Source organism: Dromiciops gliroides, chromosome 6, assembly GCF_019393635.1.
Source record: "Dromiciops gliroides isolate mDroGli1 chromosome 6, mDroGli1.pri, whole genome shotgun sequence".
Classification (NCBI taxonomy): Eukaryota; Metazoa; Chordata; class Mammalia; order Microbiotheria; family Microbiotheriidae; genus Dromiciops; species Dromiciops gliroides.
This window is the reverse complement of record NC_057866.1, coordinates 225,909,185-225,931,540: the sequence shown is the minus strand read 5'-3', so window position 1 is coordinate 225,931,540 and position 22,356 is coordinate 225,909,185. Positions and strand designations below refer to the sequence as shown.

General features: G+C 39.2%; 1 protein-coding gene across 1 annotated transcript in view; it reads right to left on the bottom strand.

Annotated features, from left to right (window-relative positions):
* The window catches only part of ELOVL6 (ELOVL fatty acid elongase 6), a 137,251-nt gene that overhangs the window by 56,979 nt on the left and 57,916 nt on the right, over window positions 1–22,356 (bottom strand). The window contains exon 2 of the mRNA XM_043972932.1: window positions 2,399–2,530. Within this exon, the coding sequence (XP_043828867.1) occupies window positions 2,399–2,530 (132 nt within the window). The remainder of the gene's footprint in view (window positions 1–2,398; window positions 2,531–22,356) is intronic.

Sequence of the window (22,356 nt, the reverse complement as noted above, 5' to 3'; positions counted from 1 at the left end):
TGACCACATGGCTTGCCCTCAGACGCCTTCTCCTTATGGCGGAGCTTTCCTACAGTAAATCTCTAGCAGGTGGCGTCACTCCAATCATTATGTGTCTCCCCCCCCCCCCCTACCCCTTCCCCCTCTTAAATTGTGAGATGGCAAGCTCCTTAACACTTCTCTTATTTCCAGTGCATTGGGTAGATCACAGGCTTTAGATGTGAATAGACTCCAGAGATCTTCTCTGCCAGAATTTCAGTATATTTCAGGACTTGACTAAATCTCCAAGTTACTATCAATCGCTTAATTTGTTGTTGAGTTGTTTTAGTCACGTCTGATTTTTTGTGTCCCCCCCTTTAGGAGTTTCTTGGCAAAGATACTGGAGCGGTTTGCCATTTCCTTCTCCAGCTCATTTTACACATGAGGAAATTGAGGCAAAAAGTGTTAAGTGACTTCACACAGCTAGTAAGTGTCTTAGGCCAGATTTGAACTCAGGAAGATGAGTCTTCCATACTACAGTCATGGTTCTCTCATCTTATTTTGGTTTTGTGGGGTAATGAGGGTTAAGTGACTTGCCCAGGGTCACACAGCTAGTAAGCATCTGAAGCCAGATTTGAACTTAGGTCTTCCTGAATCCAGAGCTGGTGCTTTATCCACTGTGCTACCTAGCTGCCCCCTCCACTATCTCCTTTTTTTTTTTTTTTAAAGTGAGGCAGTTGGAGTTAAGTGACTTGCCCAGGGTCACACAGCTATTCAGTGTTAAGTGTCTGAGGCTGGATTTGAACTCAGATACTCCTGACTCCAGGGCCAGTGCTCTATCCACTGCACCACCTAGCTGCCCCCCTCCAGTCTAATGTTTTGGATTTTTTTCTGGTCTGATTGTCCTTCTTTCAGCTCTCTACACTGTATCTGATGATGCTGGCCACTCTCTCCTTTCTGAGCTTATGCTACATAGCTGTCTGATTGCTCCTTCTCAGTCTCCTTTGCTGGCCTACGCTCCCTGAAGGGCTCCCCAATGCTCACTCCTCTTTCTCTTTCTCTATGCTCTCTTTCATTAACCTCATCAGTTCCCACAGGTTTAATTATCACTCCACTGTGATGACTCCCAGATCTCCATGTCTGTCTTGCCAACATCTACAATCTAACATGTCCAAACAGAATGCATTTCCCCCCAAACCAGGCCCTCTTTGAAACTTCTGGGTTTATGTCAGGGGCACTACCAGGATTCTGGTCTCCCAGGTTCACAGGTCCTAGACTGTGTGCTCTTGCACATTCAATAAGCTGCCAAACCTGGCTGTTTCTACTCGTGCCCTTCACATAGCCACCACTCTAGTTCAGACCCTCATTGTCTAGATACTTACAGAGGCCTCCTAATTGGTCTCCCTGCCTCAGACCTCTTACCACTGCAGCCCCTCTTAAGTGAGGCCTCCCCAATAAGCCCATTAGCTTTTAAGGCTTTTTACTATCTGGCTCCAGCCTAGATTTTTCACCTCATTGTAAATCAGTACAGTGCCAGGCACAAGGTAAGTTTGTAATAAATATTGATTGCTTTGATTAGGGTGGAGGCAAATTAGTGAAGTCTGTGCAATGGGCAAGTTGCACAGATCCAAGGGGAGTCTCTGCCTTGCGTCTGGACAAACACGCCCCCTGTGCCAGCACCTGCTGTCTGCTGCTGGTCTGGGGCCTGCCTACATCTAGTCCTCCAAAGCTGGGAGTACAATCTCTGTCTGTTAAGTGACAGGCGGTGTGGACAGAGATTGAGCATCAGAATCACCCAGATGGTGTGTCTGTGGCAGGGACTCGGTATCCTGTGCTCTGGAGATGCCTGGTGAATTGACAGAATCGGACGCTTGAGATTGCCGAGATTGTCGAGACTGTCTTTTGTCAGAGTCTCTTTGTTGAACCAAGGGTCACAGTCACAAGTAACATGTTAGTTACTGAAGCCTGATATATAATAAGCTATGTTTTAAGATTTGCGAAGAACTTTACATATGTTATCTCATTTGCTCTTTCCAACAACTGTGGGAGATAAAGTCCTATTATTATCCTCATTTTACAGATGGAGAAACTGAGGCTGAGAGAGATCAAGTGACTTGCCCAGGCTCATATGTCTAGTGAGTGGCTGAGGCCAGATTTGAATCCAGTTGTTTCTGACTCAAATCCTGAACTTGTTCACTAGTGCACCTGGCTACCTACCTATCCAGACCAACCCCTTTTCTTCTTCACTCCCCACCTAAGCAGACTGATTATCATATGACTAAACTATCAATGGTTCTGTATCACTGAGGCACCGAATTTATAATCAAAATGACAAATAAGGAACAAAACCTCTTTAAATACCAATGAAAACAATGCTTGCAGATGTCATCCTCATGGCAGTGCTCTGCCTATGTCTTGGCAATGAAACAAAGGAACCTACCTGAAGACTGCAAGGCTCAGGGACCATAGCACAAGCGGCTTCCTCAGCTCAAACTTCGCTCGTTTGTTCATCAGGTGCCGACCACCAAATATAAAGGCAGCATACAGAGCTGAAAACAAGAACGATTTCTTCCTATGGAGAAAAGAAAGCAGAAAAAATGTCATGAGCCTTCCATTAGTCATTCAAAGCCGATATCCAGACTCATCTCTATGTGGAAATTTTCCTCCCTTGAAATGAAATCACATTTCATACCTCTCCTGCTAATTGAAATCACTGGAAGCTGGCGATGCAAGACACATTGATCTTTTTTCTGCTTGAGAATGTCCTTCTTCACAGAGGACAGAGGAGCTGAGCCACCTACTTGGCTAATTGGATTATTTTAGTTTCTGTCTTCATAAGCAAGGTCATTCCACAGATTAATCAACACATTTAAACTTGGAGCCAAGCACTGGGCTTTCTTTTAGGGCTCTAGATTTTTCTTTTCAGGTGAGCTATAATTGTTGTTGTTCAGTCATGTGTGACCCTTCATGACTCCATGAAGTCCATGGAGTTTTCTTGGCAAAGATACTGGAGTGCTTTGCCATTTCCTTCTACAGTGTGTCCCTATTTTATAGATGAGGGCCTGAAGCAAATGGGGTTTAAAGAACTCACCCAGGGTAACACAGCTAGTTAAGTGTCTGAGGCTGGATTTGAACTTAGATCTTCCTGACTCCAGGCTCAGTGCTCACCGCCATTATAATTATGATTTCCTATCTTTAATTATGATGTCCTAAAACAAATGTAATATATATCATATATGTACATATATACAGATATATACATATGTTTAAAAGACAGCCACTAAAGACAAAAGAGATTACATATCTAGCATTTATGTGTTGCCTTACAATTTGCCAAATGCTTTTACAAATATTATCTCCCTTTACCCTCACAATAATCCTTGGATTATTTTACATATGAAGAAACTGAGGCAGACAGAAGTTAAGTTACACAAACAGGTTCATGTCTGAGGCTAGATCTGAACTGTGGTCTTCTTAACCCCAACACTCTATCCACTGTGCCACCTAGCTGCCTGGGTAGAAGTCTTCATTTTTCAAAATTGGTTGACAGTGGATTTTGGGATTTCCATGGATATTAGACACCTGGTGACTGGGTATCTATCTTGGGGCAGGAGGTCAATTAAAATTGTAGCCTGGGGGCAGCTAGGTGGTGCAGTGGATAGAGCACCGGCCCTGGATTCAGGAGTGCCTAAGTTCAAATCTGGCCTCAGACACTTAACACTTACTAGCTGTGTGACCCTGGGCAAGTCACTTAACCCCCATTGCCCCGCAAAAAAAAAAAAAAAAAAGAAAAAAGAAAGTAACACCTTAAGTTCATTAGTAATTTGTCCCCAAAATGTTTTCTATCATAGTGACAAGATCAAGGGCAAATGCTTTGGTGACATGTTTTTGTTGGGTCTCTTCCTTGACAGTGAAACCTGAAAACCTCCCTAAAACTGTTGTCTATCATGGTGGAAATTGAAAGTAAAAAGCATTATAAAGTGAAATGGTAACAGTAATGGTGAAAATCCCCTCAAAGATTAGGTCAGAAACAAACTGATGGAAAACCCAATCTTCTGCATATGGATTTAACACATTTTTGAAATAATTCAACTTAGTAAACTTTTAAAAATGAAAAAAGTGAACTCCTGGGCATAGAACAGAAAACACAATGGGTTAATAGGAAATGCATTATTTGCAAGTCTTCCTCTGTCTTCCAATTGCTGACATGTATCATTGACTCATAAAAGATTGACTTATATCCTATTTACATAAAAAGCATTCCTATTTAAATTAGCCAAGTATAACCATATATGCTATGTTTGCACGTAAATGAAAGCTTAATAATAGATTTCACTGAAGTTTCCCTCTGGCCAATGTGACATATTGCCATCTGAAAAAACAGCATAATTTTTGATGGAAAGAATAAGATTTCCCCAATAACTGGAAGTTTTAATTCTAATAACTACAGAAAATAGACTTTCAATATTATGTGGTGTAGGTGGTTTAAAAAACATTATTTCAGGGAGACTCATTTCTAAATATGGTTAAGTGGAGAATTAGGGAAATTATCTGGAAAAGGTAACTATTTAGGAAGAAGTATTTGAGGGTAAAATAGTTATAGATTAAAATCTTGCCTTTTCTATGACATAACCTTAAATGCCAAGCAGTAATTCTGAATCTCTTGTGCTTGTATAAGGAGTAAAATTAAGGGAAATAGTTTTAATCAGATAATATTCTCCAGAGTATCATGGTGATTTGTTAAACCTAATTCTCCCCTCTAACCTGTGGTAGAATGTGCTTTTCTATTATTCTTACCCAAAGGGAAATTTAAAAAAGTTTTCCCAACATTCTCTCTATTTTTTAAATAGCCTCTTACTTCTCTGCCAAATAATGAAGAATCAACTTCCTCTAAAAGCCTTTTCTAGGGGCAGCTAGATGGCGCAGTGGTTAAAGCACCGGCCCTGGACTCAGGAGTACCTGAGTTCAAATCCGGCCTCAGACACTTGACATTTACTAGCTGTGTGACCGTGGGCAAGTCACTTAACCTCCGTTGCCTAAAAAAAGACAAAAAAAAAAAAACAAAAAAAAAAGCCTTTTCTAATTAATCACAACTAGTTCTAGTCACTCTAATGATTCTAAGAATTCCTACTATTCATCCATCCCAATGGATTAGACACATAATTCCAAACATCATTATTATATACATTGTGTATATCTTTGAGAGAGACAGAGATAGAGAGAACTGTTCTATTTTTCTTGGAGTCTTGAAAACTTGGATTCAGGTCCTGCCTCTGATACGTCTAGATTGTGTGATTTTAACCTCCTAGGCAACTCCTGAAGCCTCTAAGGAGTGAAGCTACTACTGTTCTGTATTGGTAAAGGAACACACACGCGCGCGCACACACACACACACACACACACACACACACACACACACACACACACACACACACAGACCCACCACAAAAGTATTTTCCTTCCACCAACCCCATAAGATAACATGGCATAGTACAGCCTTGAATTTGGCTTCAGAAAAACCTAGGTTCAAATCCCAACTCAGAGGGGCCCTGAGGTAAAGGCTCAGGGCCTCAGTTTCCTTATGTTTAAAATGGGGATGACAACACCACCTACTTCCCAGGGTTAGTGTACAGATTAAATGAGATATGCATGTCTTGGAAACCATAAAATGCCATATAAATGTAAGCTATTATTATCTCCATTTCACAGATGAGAAAACTGAGGCTCAGAAAGATTAAGAACAAACACAAATGACCTCCCACTGTACCCCAGCCATGTATGACTTGCTCAGTCACACAGCTAATAAGGTTAGGGTTGGAATCTGAAACCAGGTCTCCTGACTGGGATTCTTCCCTGAGGGCTTTAGGGCATGATAATTAGGGAATTAGAGAGTGGCCAACAATCTTTCTCTGCTTCCTCAGAGCTTGATTAAACTGGGATTTCCCCTAATCCACAGGATAGCTTCAAAGACTCATAACCTGTTTGATGATCACCCAAGCCCCAATGATTGCCATAAATAATAAACTGTTCAGAGCGGGGTAGTTTCTACTATCTTCTTATTCTAATTGTTCAAACCAATTCAAATGAGTTTAACAGAAGCCAAAGCAGGGAGTTGGTCTTCTGCTGGAACCAGTTCTTAATAGTGCTTATTGACTGCCTGATATTAGAGCTAACAAATGGCCAGCCAACCTTTACTGAATGACCTGAAGTAAGGGGGAACCTGCAGCTCTAGGGCAGCTCTCATTCTACTGGCAAACTACTCTAATTATTATGATTTCCCCAAGCCTACATTTTCATCTTTTCAACATCTGCCCATTGCGGCCAAGCAGAAGAAACCTACACATTCTTCCATGGTATAGCTATTCAAATATCTCAAGAGACCGCCATTTCCTCATCTGTCATAGGATCAGGCATTTCTGGAAAGGAAAAGTCTAAAATTGACAGAAGAGGAACTGGCACCTCAAGAGGTGGACGTGTTAAAAGAAACAAAGGCACCAAGTATCAGAGCAAAGATTTGAACCCCAAGTCATGTTGCCACAAATCCAGAGTTGGAAAGGACCTCAGATACCATTTGGTCTAACTCCCACTTGTTCCACTGTGGCCCAGGTTCTGATGATGTCAGAGTTAGCTCTCTTTTCACTGTTACTACCTTCCCTCCCTATAAGATAAAAATGTTGGACTAGATGGCTTAGGGTCACTTCCAACTCTAGACCTGTCATGGCTGTTTGTCAGCTTTCATTTGTGAAGAGGACCACGTGTGATGAAGACATCATGGGGGATGTCTTGACTTGCACATGAATTGTATTTAAGTGAGGTAGAGTTGAGCAAAGTCATCAGCCTCACTCTCTCTTCCAGAGTCATAAAAATCCAATGGCAAGATAAAAGTCAGGATGACTGGCGATGTCCCAGAATGCACCTTGGTGTCTATGATGTCTGACTGAGCTCTAAGTGCTACACAGTGCCTGCTTCAGCGGCCTTCATGACCTGGAGGGCAATGATACTGGCCTTCTGGCTGTTAGGGAGATGTCTACCCCAAGCACATGAAGACTTCCCCCAGAGGAATGCGAGGATGAGAATGAGAACTGTATATACACAGACACACACAGACACTTCATTCTTATGACAGAAGTATAATTACTGAAGTCAATATGATTTCATCTCTATGGGAACTCCATCTACCAACACACATTATAATTAAGTGGCTCGGTGGATAGAATGCTGAACTTGGCATCAGGAAGACCTGACTTCAAATCCTGCCCTAGATACTTTCCATGAGAACCTGGGCATGTCACTCATCTTTTATGAGCCCCAGTTTCCTCATCTGTAAAATGGGGATAATAAAAATACCTAATAGTAGTACCTACTTCACAGGGCTGTTATGAGGATTGAGTAACACTTATAAAATGTTTCACAAATCTCAAAAGTACTACGTAAATGATAGCTCCACACCACTCCACACCTTGTAACTGATCTCTAGGAGTTTCTGCCATGGATAAGATGATTTATTATCTGGTGTTCAACCCCTTTAATTTGTCTGGCTTGTGGGCAACAAACAGTCAATTTCTGGCTTGCTCTTGAAGTCTGCCAAGCTTGGTAGGACATGACCAGAAACACAGCCTTTGGGAACACATATAAGCTGTGATGAGACTTTGGAGTAGGATTCTCCTGACTGGGATTCTTCCCCTATCTATCTCTAGCTCCCGTCCTCCCTCCACCTGCCTGCCTGCCTGTCAACACATAGGTCTTGTCCTGGTACTTTCAGGGTTTAAAGAAGAATCCATTAATACTTCATGTCATATATTAGATTGCTTTCTGTCTTGGGGAGGAAGGAGGGAAGGGGGGGTTGGAGAAAAATTTGGAACTAAAAATCCTATGAAAACAAATGTTGAAAACTATCCTTATATGTTACTGAAAAATGATAAAATACTGAACTATTAATACTTCATGTCATAGCCATTGGCTCCAGTGGTCATCCCATTGGCAACATTGTACTGTTATTCTTATTGAATTAATGGAACAAAGGTAAATGAAAGGTACATTTCTGTAAGACAGGGGTATATTTTCTTAGATAATAGGAGAGCACAGTATCCAACATGATAATAGCAATGATAAGTGGCATTCATAGTGTCCTGAAGTTTGCAAAGAGCTTTACATGTTCTCACCTGATCCTCACATCAACTCTGGGAGATAAGGGTAGTTTATAAATGATGAAACTGGGGCTGAGGGAGGTCAGGTAATCACCTGGGACCAGGGTCACACAACTCCTAAGTATCTGAGGCAGAATTTGAACTTAGCTCTTCCTTATTCCCAGTACATCTACCATACCACCTAGCTGTCCCAATGCCAGCAGCATGTGAGTGTACCATAAATACATTCTTCGATGATTAGAGATAGCATCCCTAGGTAACAAACAAAACACCTCCCCAAGGTAATGATGGTATGCTTTGGGTTCCTTGGCTGTGCTTGTCTTTGTTTCTGCTTTCTCATTCACCTATCTGTTGCAGTTCTGCCTCTTCCTGATGTTTCCACCTTGTACCGAATCTTTCCTGAGAACCTCTTCTAATTGTGATTGAACCACTGAATGCCTCCTGGTTATGCTTACATTTGCCAGGGAGTGCGGAGGTGGGAGGTGAAAGGAGGTTGGGTTTGAATGAAAGCCACTATATAAAAATCACAACATTGTATCATACTGTATTTTTCTCAGTTGGAGATCTCCAGTGAAATCTATACTTGGTGAGATTCTCTGTGTTATCTTCTAGTAGCTAGGCTTACTGCCCCTGTATTCCTACCATCAGGCAGATCCTATTTTCAAACCTGTCAAAGATGACTTACTTATTTAAGGGTAAGGACACTTTGGTGTCTGCAGGATTTCAACACAAAGTACACCTTTGTGCCTAACCTATACACAAATACCAAAAAGTCAATACTATAAGTTCAGGTGGCCTGATTTTCTGGCTTTCACACATGTGGAAAATTAAAAGCTGTGAATATGAAAATCAGATTGCTGAAAGTTTGTGAGGACAAAGGGGGCAGGGAGTCCCCTAACTCCAGTGAGAACGCAGAATTAGTCAGTCTGTTAGGCTTTTATTGGGGTGAATTAAAATAAGATGTCTCCCTGGGATATATAGATGACAGAATTAATGGAGTGCATAAGGTGGGTATAGTGCTAATGAGTGGAAGAATAAAAATGTGGCCACTTTACCTGCAAAAGACATTTCTTATCTTAGCTGCTTATGCAGTATGGGGATCATTTAATTCAACATTCTGAAACTGATTTTTAAGGCACCAAGTGAGCTGAGGAGCTACATAATTAAGGAACTGGAATACTGCATGCATTTATGTTCACCCAAGAGGCAACATGGTGCAGTAAAAAGAACAGTGGATTTTGACTCAAAAAACTCGGGTTCAAATCTCAGCTATGTCCCTTGTCATCCTAGACAAGTCATTACATTTCTCTGATGCTGAGTTTCCTTCTTGGAAAAATGAATGTGTTGGACTAGATGGCTTCTAAGGTCTATTCGAGTTCAAAAACTTTGATCCTATGGCCCTAAGAATCTGAAGAAAAGTTTTCTTGAGAGAACACCAAACAGTGCTCTTATAATTCATATTGGGTCTGAATAGTGTGATGAAGGATGGTTTAGAATTCATACCCAATATTTGTTCCTTCAGCATGATGCTACTTAAGTTCTTTATAAACAAAGAACTCTTGAAGGTGAGCCATTGTCTAATACAGGGCTTCTTAAATTTTTTTCCATCGACAAACCCATTTTTGCCTGAGAAATTTGTGTGACCCCAGGTATATAGGGATATAAAATATGAATCAAACATTTACTGCCAACTTTTTCATAACCCCTACATTCAATTATGTGATCCCATATGGGATCAAGACCCACAGTTTAAGCTTTGGTCTAATATAACAAGAGAGTAACTTCTTCAGTGGATCTATTAATCTCAGCTATGGATTTCCAGCATAGATTGTCTGTCACCCATTGACACTACCATTCTTCGTCACTCTTAGGCTTTCTTCAAAGTTTAAAGACTCAGAGACTATTTTGTCCATCTATTATTACTTACTCTTACCATGTGGTCAGCCTACTTCCTTTCACTGTTATGTGGTTCTTTTATGATATCATTTACTTGAGAATCAGCAGTGTCCCACAGCCTATTTACATATACCATGCAATTTCCCCTTGGTTTTTGACTGATCCACAATTTTGATTCTTTGGAGATTGTGGTATTCCACAATTTGCAAACATATAGCATAACTAGGAGAATATTGTTATAAAAAAAGATGGATTTTTGTTTTTGGCCAATATTGTGGACAATTATTTAAATGAAATCTAGTCTACTTCGACTCATGTCTTCCTCCAGTGGCTGTGATATATATGGACTGATAGACCAACTCTATGGGCTGTTCCATTTGTCATCCCATTAAGTATCATATGTGTTAATAATTATACTTCATCCACTTAGTTTTTCTTATGTGAAGGGACTGGCTGAACTCCAGTTAAATGAGGCTCTGCAATATTCCGGGGCTTAATGTGATCAGAACAATGTCACCCATTCAAAAACATGAATTCATGCCCATCATTAATAACTGATTGTGAAACAGTTCTCAAAAGAATGACTGAAAACTTTTACCAGTCAAAGGAAAGAATGTTCCATATCAGTACTCATGAGAGAAATATAAATTAAAACAAATCTGAGGTTTTACCTTATGCACAACAAAGAGACAAAGATGATAAAAGATACACTGGTAGAAAGGATGTGGAAAGACAGACGCAATAATAATTGTTGGTGGAACTGCAAATTAGTCTAACCACTCTCTAAACAATCTGGAAATTAGAATAAGAATGGGGTCCAAAATTGCCATAAATGTAGAAGCCCCACTACTAGTAAAAAAAAAAAGTCATAGTCAGGTATCATATATGCAAAAATATTCAGTGAAACACTTTTTGTAGTAGTAAAGAGCTGGAAACAAAGTAGATGACAAGTGACTGAGGATTGGCTAAACAATTGGTGGTAAAAGAATGCAATAATGCTAAAGCATGGTAAGAAACAATGAATACAAAGAATTCAGAGAATGATGTGAAGATTCATTAATGAACAGATGCAAAAGCAACTATGTATTTATTAACTTATGCTGGAGAAGGAAATAGCAAACCACTTCAGTATCTTTAACACAAAAATCCTAGATGAGGTCAGAAAGAATGGACATTAACTGAAACAACTGAACAACCACATTAATTCCAACAACAAAAGAAATGATAAAATGTACCTCTTCCCCTTCTTTGAAGAGGCAGAAGACTATTCACTGTCAGACTTGATGGGTAAAGAAGTGATATTAAAAACAAATGAAAAATCCCAATAAAAATGAAAAGATTTAAAAACATGAGACTGCTAGTCTCTTGAAGAACAAAAATTGCAGTTTTATAAGCCCATCTGAATTCAGAACAAGCTCAGGATAAGTCAAGGTTCATGGTAAGAATACATGCTAAATTCTAATTTAATCTATGTTTGGCTCAAGAAACCAAATTGTGTGTGATTTTGGAGATTCTTTCATTTAAACAATTTTTTTTCTCTTTCATACTTTTCCCTCAGATGCTAATTTAGAGATCCCACTTTCCCTTTCTTTAAAACAAAGAGAGTGACGAAACCATTCACTGTCATTCGGTCTAACTCTGAAGCAGGATTATTTTTAGTCTGATAGCTTCAGTGAAATATAACACTTATATTGATGTATTGGGATTTTGAATTCTATCATCCTCTTGGCATCCCTGAGAGGCAGTAATAACAAGAGCTGCTGACAAGGGTGTATACATTCAAATCTGTGAGGAACTCCTGGACTTAAACCCAATGCCAATATAAAGTGGATCAGCTTTGAATTTCTCCCCTTTTTTTGAATTTAGTAATAATAATAATAATAATAACTCTTGTTTTTATTCTGTTTCTGGATTTTAAAAACTCTTTCTGCTAGGCAGTTTGTGAGTCACATTACCTACTCTCTATGGAAGAAGCAATCGAGGCTTTGAGGAGCTAAGTGATTTGCTCAGGGCATATGCATACAGGTGTCTGAGGGCAAAGGCACAACTGCCTATCATTTCTATAGTGCTTACTATGTGCCAGGTACTGTGCTAAGCACTTTACAATTATTCTCACATTTGATTCTCCAAACAACACTTGAAGTAGGTGGTATTATTATCCCCATTTTACCAGTGAGGAAACCAAGGCAAACAGGGGTTAAGTGATTTGCCCAGAGTCACACAGCTAGGAAGTCTATGAGGCTGGGCTTAAACTCAAGGTGTTCTTGGTTCAAGGTGTTCCACTGTACCATCTAAAACCCAAAGGTAAAAATGTTTTACAATACTAACTCTACTGCCTAGCACTTAAATTTGCCTTCAGCCATACATACATATCTCTTTAGGATTTTCCATTATCTTCTTTTTTTCCAGCCAAAATGACTGCTTTTTCTTGTAATCAGCATTTCAGTTGCCATCTCTGTTCTTCTAATGCATGAAAATATGGTCCCTCCTAATTTCCATCTCTTAGAAAACATAGCCTTCTTCAAAGCTCCTCTTACAGGAGACCTCTTCTGATCCCCTCAACTGGTAGTACCTTACCTACTTACAAAAATATATCCTATTTGTACATTATATAAGTAACATACCCTTATAGTCTACTCCTAAGTTTTACACATACTTACAAGTTATATCTGTAGAGGGATACTGATACATTAGTGTACTTTCCATTAACAGAAGACACAACGTTCACATCTTTCTTCATTCAGTTCTGTCTGACTCTGTGATGCCATTTGGGGTTTTCTTAACAAAGATAATATTTTGCCATAGGTTCGTCATTTCCTACTCATTTTACAGATGAGGAAACTGAGGCAAACAGGATTAAGTGACTTGGTTAGGGTCACACAACTAATAGGTGCCTAAAGCCAGATTTGAACTCATGAAGATGAGTTCAACTGCACCCTTGCAGTTCTAAATGTATGATCCTTTGAACTTTGAATATTATATTTATCTTAACCATTCATCTCTGTTGTTGTCTGCTTAGTAGTGACATCGATTTTCTTACTGTGGCACTAAAGTGTTAGTAAGAGGCTAATGGATTCCTTGGATAGAATGCTGTGTGTACATTTCTAGGATTGTGGAAAATACATAAAATCTTTCTGGAAGGGAGTTTATGTAACTTTTTGGAAAGCTGCTGCTTTTTAAAATGGGCTAGATTATTAGTTCCAAATTCCTATACACATGTTGCACTTATTAAAAATTCAGAATTTTTTCTGATATAATTCATTTTTGCAATCACTTCATGTGATCATTTAGTTATTAAACCATCCCATTTAAATGTTCTTTACTAAGAAATCAGTATTAAGTTATTGTATGGGCAGCTAGGTGGCATAGGGCAGCTAGGTGGCGCAGTGGATAAAGTACCAGCCTTGGATTCAGGAGGACCTGAGTTCAAATCAGACCTCAGACACTTGACACTTACCAGCTGTGTGACCCTAGGCAAGTCACTTAACCCTCATTACCCCACCCCACCCCCCCAACTTCCAAAAGAGAGATTCAGCTTTAGACATTTGTTTTTTGGATAGAAAGAAACTGGCCATGCTTTATGTGCTCTAAGACTAATAGCTGCATGGGAAAAATAAAGTTAGCTTTCTGTTTTAAATCTACAATTCTGTGAAACAATATATATATATTTTTTTAAATCAGTGGAAACAACAGAAACTTAAATGTGGGCCTCTCATTCTACTCTAGTACTGGATGGATCTTCTATTACCATAGCATTGTTTAATAAAGTAACGCGCCTCACCAAGGATAATCAATTCACATAAACATGGCATCTGTTGAAATATTTTTTTTCTAGTTTGAGTTAAGCAGGCCTTTTATTTGATAATGACTCCCCCAAACATGACCTCATCAGAGATCAGGAACATAGGAACCCCAGTTATTGCAGATGGGTCCTATCAGATATTAAAATCATCCTCTTCCTATGAGAATCACAACTGTTCTAAGGAGTCTTTTGGCAGGCCAGTTCCTGCAGGACAAGATTTTAAAAATGCTATTGAACTGTTTTGTTTTTACATTATAAACATTTGCAGATTACTCCTACTCTTGTAACAAAGGAAAACAATTATCTATTCTTATAGAAGTCTTTGTATAATTTGAAGGAATTTATGCTAAATAGTTGAAATGCTAACTTATTGAAGCTATCCTACAGTTTTAAATATCATGTTCAGTCTCTAGCAGAGTTCATTAATATAATAATAATCATTATTCCATATATTAAGTTTTACAAATATCTCATTTGAGCCTTGGAAGTAGATGCTGTTACTATCCCCATTTTACAGATGAAGAAACTAAAGCCAACAGTGGTTAAGTGACTTGCTCAGGGCCACACGGCTAGTATCTGAGGCAGGATTTGAACTTGGAACTTCTGGATTCCAGGTCCAGCACTGTTTCCATTGTACTACATTAGTTTGGCCTCTACTTATTTACATGAAAAGTTTTACTCCAAATGTTTGTAGCTTTGACTCTCTAGAAGGCCACAAATTAAACAAGTGAAACAGGAATCTGTTCCCTTTCCTGTATGTGTTGTCAATCACTGATGCAACAAGGGCAAAGATGTGTGGGCGCCCCCCCCACCCCCACAACGCTAATTTGGGGCCCTTTTATTTTTGGCATCTGCTTGTAAGGCTATACACATAAATTTTCACTGTAGATTTCCATTAAGTTTCCCAATATGTTGGTTCAAAGCAAGGAAAAAGGCAGGAAAAATATCAATTAAAACTAAGAAAAGTATGAGATACATTAAAAAGCCTGAGAAGGTCCTTTTTATTAGCCCAGAAACTTTTTGTTTTCTTAATGGTTTTGAGGGTTTTACATGCTACTGAGGTGTGACAGGGAAGCACTCTTCATGTCAGGTGAATCAGAGTGTGAATTTGGCAGAGAAGATAGGTCTCAGGAAGAGTGAAGAGTAAAACAAAGGGGGATTTTCTTTAAAACTTTGACAATAATCACCAAAACCAGACACAAAATAATGACTTTGTAAAGCAGTCTGGCAGCCTGACTGTGGGTATCTGGACCCACCATAGAATGCTGTCCTCCTATTAAACATAAGCTTGGAGGATCGGTAAAATATTTGGGGGGCAAAGTACAATGGAAACTGTTTTTCTTTAGGGAAACACAAAAGTTCATGGACACAAAGAATAGAGTAAGGGGTTCTGTAAGTGTCAAGTGTCTGAGGCCAGATTTGAACTCAGGTCCTCCTGACTCTAGGGCCGGTGCTCTATCCACTGCACCACCTAGCTGCCCCTAGAGTAAGGGGTATTTTTCATGACATGGGCCCCTTTGGCAGTGTGGTGAAGCCTTTGAACCACATCTCAGAATAATGTTTTTAAATGTGTAAAATAAAATACATAGGATTACAAAGGAAACCAATGTTTTTGAAGTTCAGTTTATATCTGTCTGTCTGCCATCCATCCATCCATCCATCCATCTCTATGAGGTGGCATGTCACTCATGTCATATCTATAAAATTATGTATAAATACTGCTTAAATGTATAACAGTCAACTGCTTTTTTTTTATAGTTGGTTTAGTTTTCTTGTTTTTTCCCCCGATATATAAATTACTTTTCTTTTTTGATAGCCTTAATAAATACCCCAAGCATAGAAATCTGCTAACAGGCAAAATTCCTTCCCTAAACCAACTAGAAAAGGTTCCCACATAAAGTTAGATATAGGAGATCTTAATGGATATACTATGCCCCCAAATCAATTCTTGACCATGTTTTGGGAAATACCAATGTCCTAAATTGTAATGTGCTGAATTGTTTTGTTCAGCTGTATTTCTTTGTTCTGGGGAAGGATTCCATTAGGATGAGAGGGAGAGAAAGTCATTGGAAATGCACAGTGATGTTAAAAATGACCAAAGACGGGGAGCAGCTAGGTGGTGCAGTGGATAAAGCACCGGTCCTGGCTTCAGGAGGACCTGAGTTCAATTCTGGCCTCAGACACTTGACACTTACTAGCTGTGTGACACTGGGGGAAGTCACTCAACCCTCATTGCCCCGCAAAAAGAAAAAGAAAAAAAGAAAGACCAAAGATAAATCTCAGAAGATAACTTAGGAAAACAACATTTTGTTACTTAAATAAAAAGGGAACGAACATGGGGTAGTGGAGATAGCACTGGCCTCTGGGAAAGGCACTGAACCTACCTCACAGTGACCCAAGCAATTTCTCTATAGGATTTATTTGCAAAGCTGGTGCCAATTTGCCCTGATAAAAAGGGTTTTTGTATGCCTATAATTCTCTATACTAATGAAATCACAGTTCCAGAACCCACTCCCCCTAGCCTTTTTTTTCTTTTAAATAAACAATGTAAGGATTCCTCACAGTAGTCCAGAGGTGAGCCTAGGTTTTCAAAGGTTATATGCTCAGAATTTGGCTGGCTGGTTCTAACAAATTGAACATGATTCCAACAACAGTCTGTGTCTGAGTGGACCAACCCAGTTACATATGGTAAGGCTCAGGGAACATGAAAAGACTCATCAAATAGATAAAACAATGTAAATGGCAGAGTCATGGAAAAGGGAGCAGAGGGCTTTTAGAATCTCTCAGTGGGACTCTAAATGGGAGATCTCTGCCCAATGGCCTCATTAGAGCATTTGAACTGCATGTAGAATGATATGCACACAAATGGAATCAGGAAAAGATGGTGTCACGCTGGCCTCAAATTGAAGGATGGTTTACAGGTTCTTTTCAGGGAGGTAAAAAGAGTGCTGAAGCAACTGGTTCCAGTGTATGAACAAAGGCAGCATAAATATAATTAAATAAAATACTTAGTCACTTCTCCTTGAAGTAAAGAGCACATGGCTATTACACATGTGCTATATAATGTTGCTGTGGTTTTGTTGTTATGGTGGTTGATACATAATGTCTGCAGCAGTGTACGAAGTAGAGAAATCTTACAAAGGATTGGCCAGGGCTTGGTAAATTCAATGTAGGAAGAGGGAAAGATGGTGAAAAATATGCTGATAAACATAAATCAATATTAAGAATATGAAAGTAATCAAAGGACTATTCATAAAATTCACACATGTACAACATTAATATTTTAAGAAAAAAATCAGAAGGGGCCAGATGTGGTTAAGAACCAAACATAAAAATTAAATCTATGATATCATAGTGGGCAGGAAATGACTTGTTACTGATGGGGATATCATTTCAAAATTGGCTCTTTGTTTACAGTCTCTAAAATCATATCAACTGACTAGGGCAAAGTTGGGGTTTTTTTGGCGGGGGGTGTGGGGTTTACAGGGCAATGGGGGTTGAGTGACTTGCCCAGGGTCACACAGCTAGTAAGTGTCAAGTGTCTGAGGCCGGATTTGAACTCAGGTCCTCCTGACTCCAGGACTAGTGCTTTATCCACTGCACCACCTAGCTGCCCCCTAGGGCAAAGCTAAAAATCAATACCAGACTGAGTGAAATAAATGTCAAATTAAAAAGCTAAAAGGATGAATAAACACTATGTGCAATTCTAGCAACTTCAACCCAACCTATTCTAAGCAGTTGCCAACTATGGGAAAAGAATAAATCCAAAGAAATTGATTTATGATTTCTTAATGAAGTTTAAACTTTGCAAAAGCTGTTGCCTGAAGAGAATGGGATAAAACTACCAAGTTGCGTTGGGCTGCAGATATTTGACCTCCTTATCAGGATCAGAGGGATGTGGCCAAAGGCAACATTAAGTTGGAGTTAAAAGACAAAAAGACAAAAGAATAGGAGAAACTATTAGAAGAGTACAGCCTCAAAAACTGGGAAATAATTTTTATATCCAGTGTTTCTGAGAAAGCCTTGTTTCTCAAATATATAGAGAACTGAATCAAATTTATTAGAATATGTGTCATTCCCAATAAGAAATGGTCAGAGGATATGAACAGGCAGTTTTCAAATGAGGAAATTAAATTTGAAAATTAATTTCAGTCATGAAAAAATGTTTTAAATCACTGTTGATTTGAGAAATACAAATTAAAACAACTCTGAGGTACCACTTCACACCTATCAGACTGGCTAATGTAACAAAAAAGGAAAATGATAAATGTTGGATAAGATGTGGGGAAAATTGGAACACTAATGCATTGTTGGAGTTGTTAAATGATCCAACCATTCTGGAGGATAATTTGGAACTATGGAACTGTGCAAACCCTTTGACCTAGTAATGCCCCTACTAGGTTTGTACACCAGAGATCATAGAAAAGGGAAAAGGACACACATGTACAAAAATATGTACAGCAGCTCTCTTTGTGGCAGCAAAGAATTGGAAATCAAGGGGATGGCCATCAATTGGGGAATGGCTGAACAAGTTGTGGTATATGAATGTAATGGAATACTATTGTGCTGTAAGAAATGATGAGCAGGGAGATTTCAGAAAAACCTGGAGACTTACATGAACTGATGCTGAATGAAGTGAGTAGAACCAGGAGAACCATTGTACAGAGTAACAGCAACATTGTGCAATAGACTTAGCTATTCTCAGCAATACAATGATCCAAGGCAAATTCAAAAGACTTATGATGGAAAATGCTTTCCACATCTAGAAAAAATACTATAGAGTCTGAAGCATACAGGTTTCACTTTTTTTTGGTTTTTTCCTTTCTTGAGGTTTATTTTTTCCCTTTTGTTCTTTCACAACATGACTGATGTGGAAATATGTTTAACATGATTGTATGTCTATAACCTATAGCAGATTGCTTACAGTCTTGGGGAGGGGGAAGGGAAGAGAGGAAGAAAGAAAAATTTGGAACTCAAAATCCAAAAGCAGTAGAGAAAAGAAGCCTAAAGAAAGCTTCATGTGCTACATGGGTAATCAGGATAACACCCCAGAATTTAATCAGGAAGATCCCAAGAATTTTTAGAGATGAAATAGAAGAAAGATGAAATGGCAGAGATGTGTTGGTGTTTTTTATAGCAACTTATGTTCAGTCATAAATACTCATAGTAAAACCACACCTGGACTCCAACACCTCAGTACTACTTGAATAATATGTAAGAAGATAAAGTCAGGAGGAACAGCTGGCATTACCAAATGTATATGGAAGAAATTCAGTCTGGGAACAATATAATTTTAAAGATACTCCAGTTATAATTTAAGATCTCTGTAAGAGGACAAGAGCTCCTCAAAATGGACAAGATCCACAGTTAGCATTATATCTACAAGAAAGCAAATGAAAAGATACCAACAAATTATATCTCTATGCAGATATATCTACATATAGATCTAGCAGCTAGGTGGTGCAGTGGATTGGGTGTCAGGTTTGGAATTAGGAAGACCTGAATTCAAATCTGGCTTCAGGCTAGCTGTGTGACCTTTGCCTCAGTTTCCTCATCTTTCAAATGATCTGGAGAAGGAAATGGCAAACCAGTCCAGAATCTGTGCCAAGGAAACCACAAATGAGGCCATAAGAAGTCAGACATGACTCAACAACAACGTCATACACACAATAACCTTTTTGTTAATTTTGATGATTATGTATGTAGACGGTATCATCTTTGGAAAAAATAACAAAAACAACAACACGATTAACAGCCAGGATTATTTACTGAGCACAACTTTGCACAGGACACTATAAGAAGGGTTCATGAAGGGGCAGCTAGGTGGCACAGTGGATAGAGCACCGGCCCTGGAGTCAGGAGTACCTGAGTTCAAATCCGGCCTCAGACACTTAACACTTACTAGCTGTGTGACCCTGGGCAAGTCACTTAACCCCAACTGCCTCACTAAAAAAAAATTTAAAAAAAAAGAAGGGTTCATGGATTGGAAGGGTTGTTACGTGGAAGAAAGATTAGCTTTGTTATTCTTGGTTGCAAATGGCTGTACTAGAGCAATGTGTGAAAGATAATTTATCCCTAAATTGAAGACAACATTCCTAAGCATTAGAGCTAAACCACTGAAATGGGTTGTGTTTGGAAAGCAGTGGTTCCTCCCTCACTATCAGTCTTTGAGGAAGTAACCTTCATTTTCCAGATGAAGACATTCAGATCAAATATAATTGAACTACAAGGTCTCTCAGGGGCCTTATAGCTCTGACTTTCAGTGGTTCTCTGACTCAGGTGGGAGGACTGGGATAGATGACATCACTGAGATCATCTGATACTGGAAAAGGGGGTGATCTAGTCATGGAGTTTGGGTGTTGTAAAAGAACCAGAGGAAAACCTACAGTGAATTGGTGGAGTTGGAGAAGTCTTACATGAAGAAGAATAATATGGAGTAAGAAAGCAAGAAGAGGGGCAGCTAGGTGGTGCAGTAGATAAAGCGCTGGCCCTGGATTCAGGAGGACCTGAGTTCAAATCTGACCTCAGACACTTGACATTTACTAGCTGTGTGACCCTAGACAAGTCACTTAACCCTCATTGCCCTGCAAAAAAAAAAAAGAATAAAAAAAAGAAAAGAAAAAAAGAAGAAAGCAAGAAGAGATTGCAATATGTACTAGTAAATGGAATAAGTAGAAATAGTGAAACAAAATTTGTTTCAAATTTAAATGGCAGAATGTTAGGTCCCTAAAGGCCTTCTGGTTCTCATTTTACAGATGAAGCAGTTGAAGTTTGGGAGTGGGGGAGAGGAGGTAAATGACACATTTAAGATATCATAGCTAGTAGATGAGTGGCAATATGACATGGTAGAGGGGGGGCAGCTAGGTGGTGCAGTAGATAAAGCACTGGCCCTGGATTCAGGAGGACCTGAGTTCAAATCTAGTCTCAGACACTTGACACTTACTAGCTGTGTGGCCCTGGGCAAGTCACTTAACCCTCATTGCCCTGCAAAAAAATAAAAAATAAAAAATATGACATGGTAGAAATAATCCTAGATAGGCTCTCAGCTCAAATCCTGCCTCAGTTATTCACTAGCTGTGTGACCTTGGGCAAAGGACTTAAACTTCTGGGCCTTGGTTTACTTGTCTGTAAAATGAGAGGTTAGACTAGATCAGGGGTTCTTAACCTTGACCTTAAAAAAAGACTTTTGATGTGGTCCTGCAATAATAGGGGCTTAGGAACATTTCACTTTCTTTTACAAAATCTTTCAATAATCAGCTTTTTTAGGTCATAGCCAGGACTTTCAAATTCTCTTTTGCTGAATGAAGGAGGGGGTGGGATCTCTCTTTGCTCCCTTTCTAGCCTTGACACTTCTCTAACTAATCTCCTCTAACTAATCCACTAAGAAGAGAGCCCTTGTCATGCTATGCCTTTGGGGCCCCAAAGAGCAGGTGCTCTTGGCCATGTTCAAGAGTGGCCAGTTGCCTTCTCCGTACTCCCCCTGGTCCAGACCCTGACATTTTACATTTCCCTTCAGGAGACCTCTGGCATTATAGTGCAGTTAGTACCCTCCGGTACCTCCCTCTTTTTTTTTTTTTTTTAACCTTTGTTTGTCTTGGGGAATCTTTTGACAGTCTGGTGAAGCCTAGAGAACCTTCTTAGAATCATGTCTTTGAATGCATTAAAAAAACAAACCTACTATAATATTACAAAGGAAACCAATTATACTGAAATTTCGCTTTCAAAATATCTTTTAAATTTCACCAACCCAAGGTTAAAAGAACATTCTCTAGGAGTTAAAAATAAAGAAAAGAGAAAATGATGGGGACTGACAGGGACAGGAAAGCATGACATCAAGCGGCAGGAATATATTTACATTTACATCATATTCAAGTCAAGGGCAAGTGTATATTAATATATTTTAGTTGTAGGGCACAAGGTAATTAGATCACTGATTCAATTTGAAGGTAATTCAGCAATTTAAATGCTGGTATTTCACACTATTATTTCAACCAAGAAGATGCTGAAGTAAAGATGGGCAAGAACTATCCATTCCTAGGTCTACAATAAGATGGTATTCATGTATAATGTATCAGCCAAGCTGGAATGACTTTAAACTTCCTTCCTGTGGTCAGAATCACCCAGTGCCCAGTTGCTGCAATAGCAAGGGTAATGCCCACGGAGTATAATAGGAGAAGATTTTCTATGTTATAAACAGATAAATCTAGGGGGAAGAATGGAATCTGGGATGAAGTAATGTCAGTCAATGCCTTCTCACCTTACTTGGCCTAGCCTAACCCCATGGCTTCCAAATGGCCACACTGAAGAAAACAAGATTACAAGAACAGATTATATTGTAACAATAATCTCTCAGTGTCATGACTCATTATGTTTGGCCAGATCCATATTTAAAAGTGAAATACAGGGGCAGCTAGGTGACACAGTGGATAGAGCACCAGCCCTGGAGTCAGGAGGACCTGAGTTCAAATCTGACCTCAGACACTTAACACTTACTAGCTGTGTGATGCTGGGCAAGTCACTTAACCCCAATTGCCTCACAAAAAGAAAAAAAAA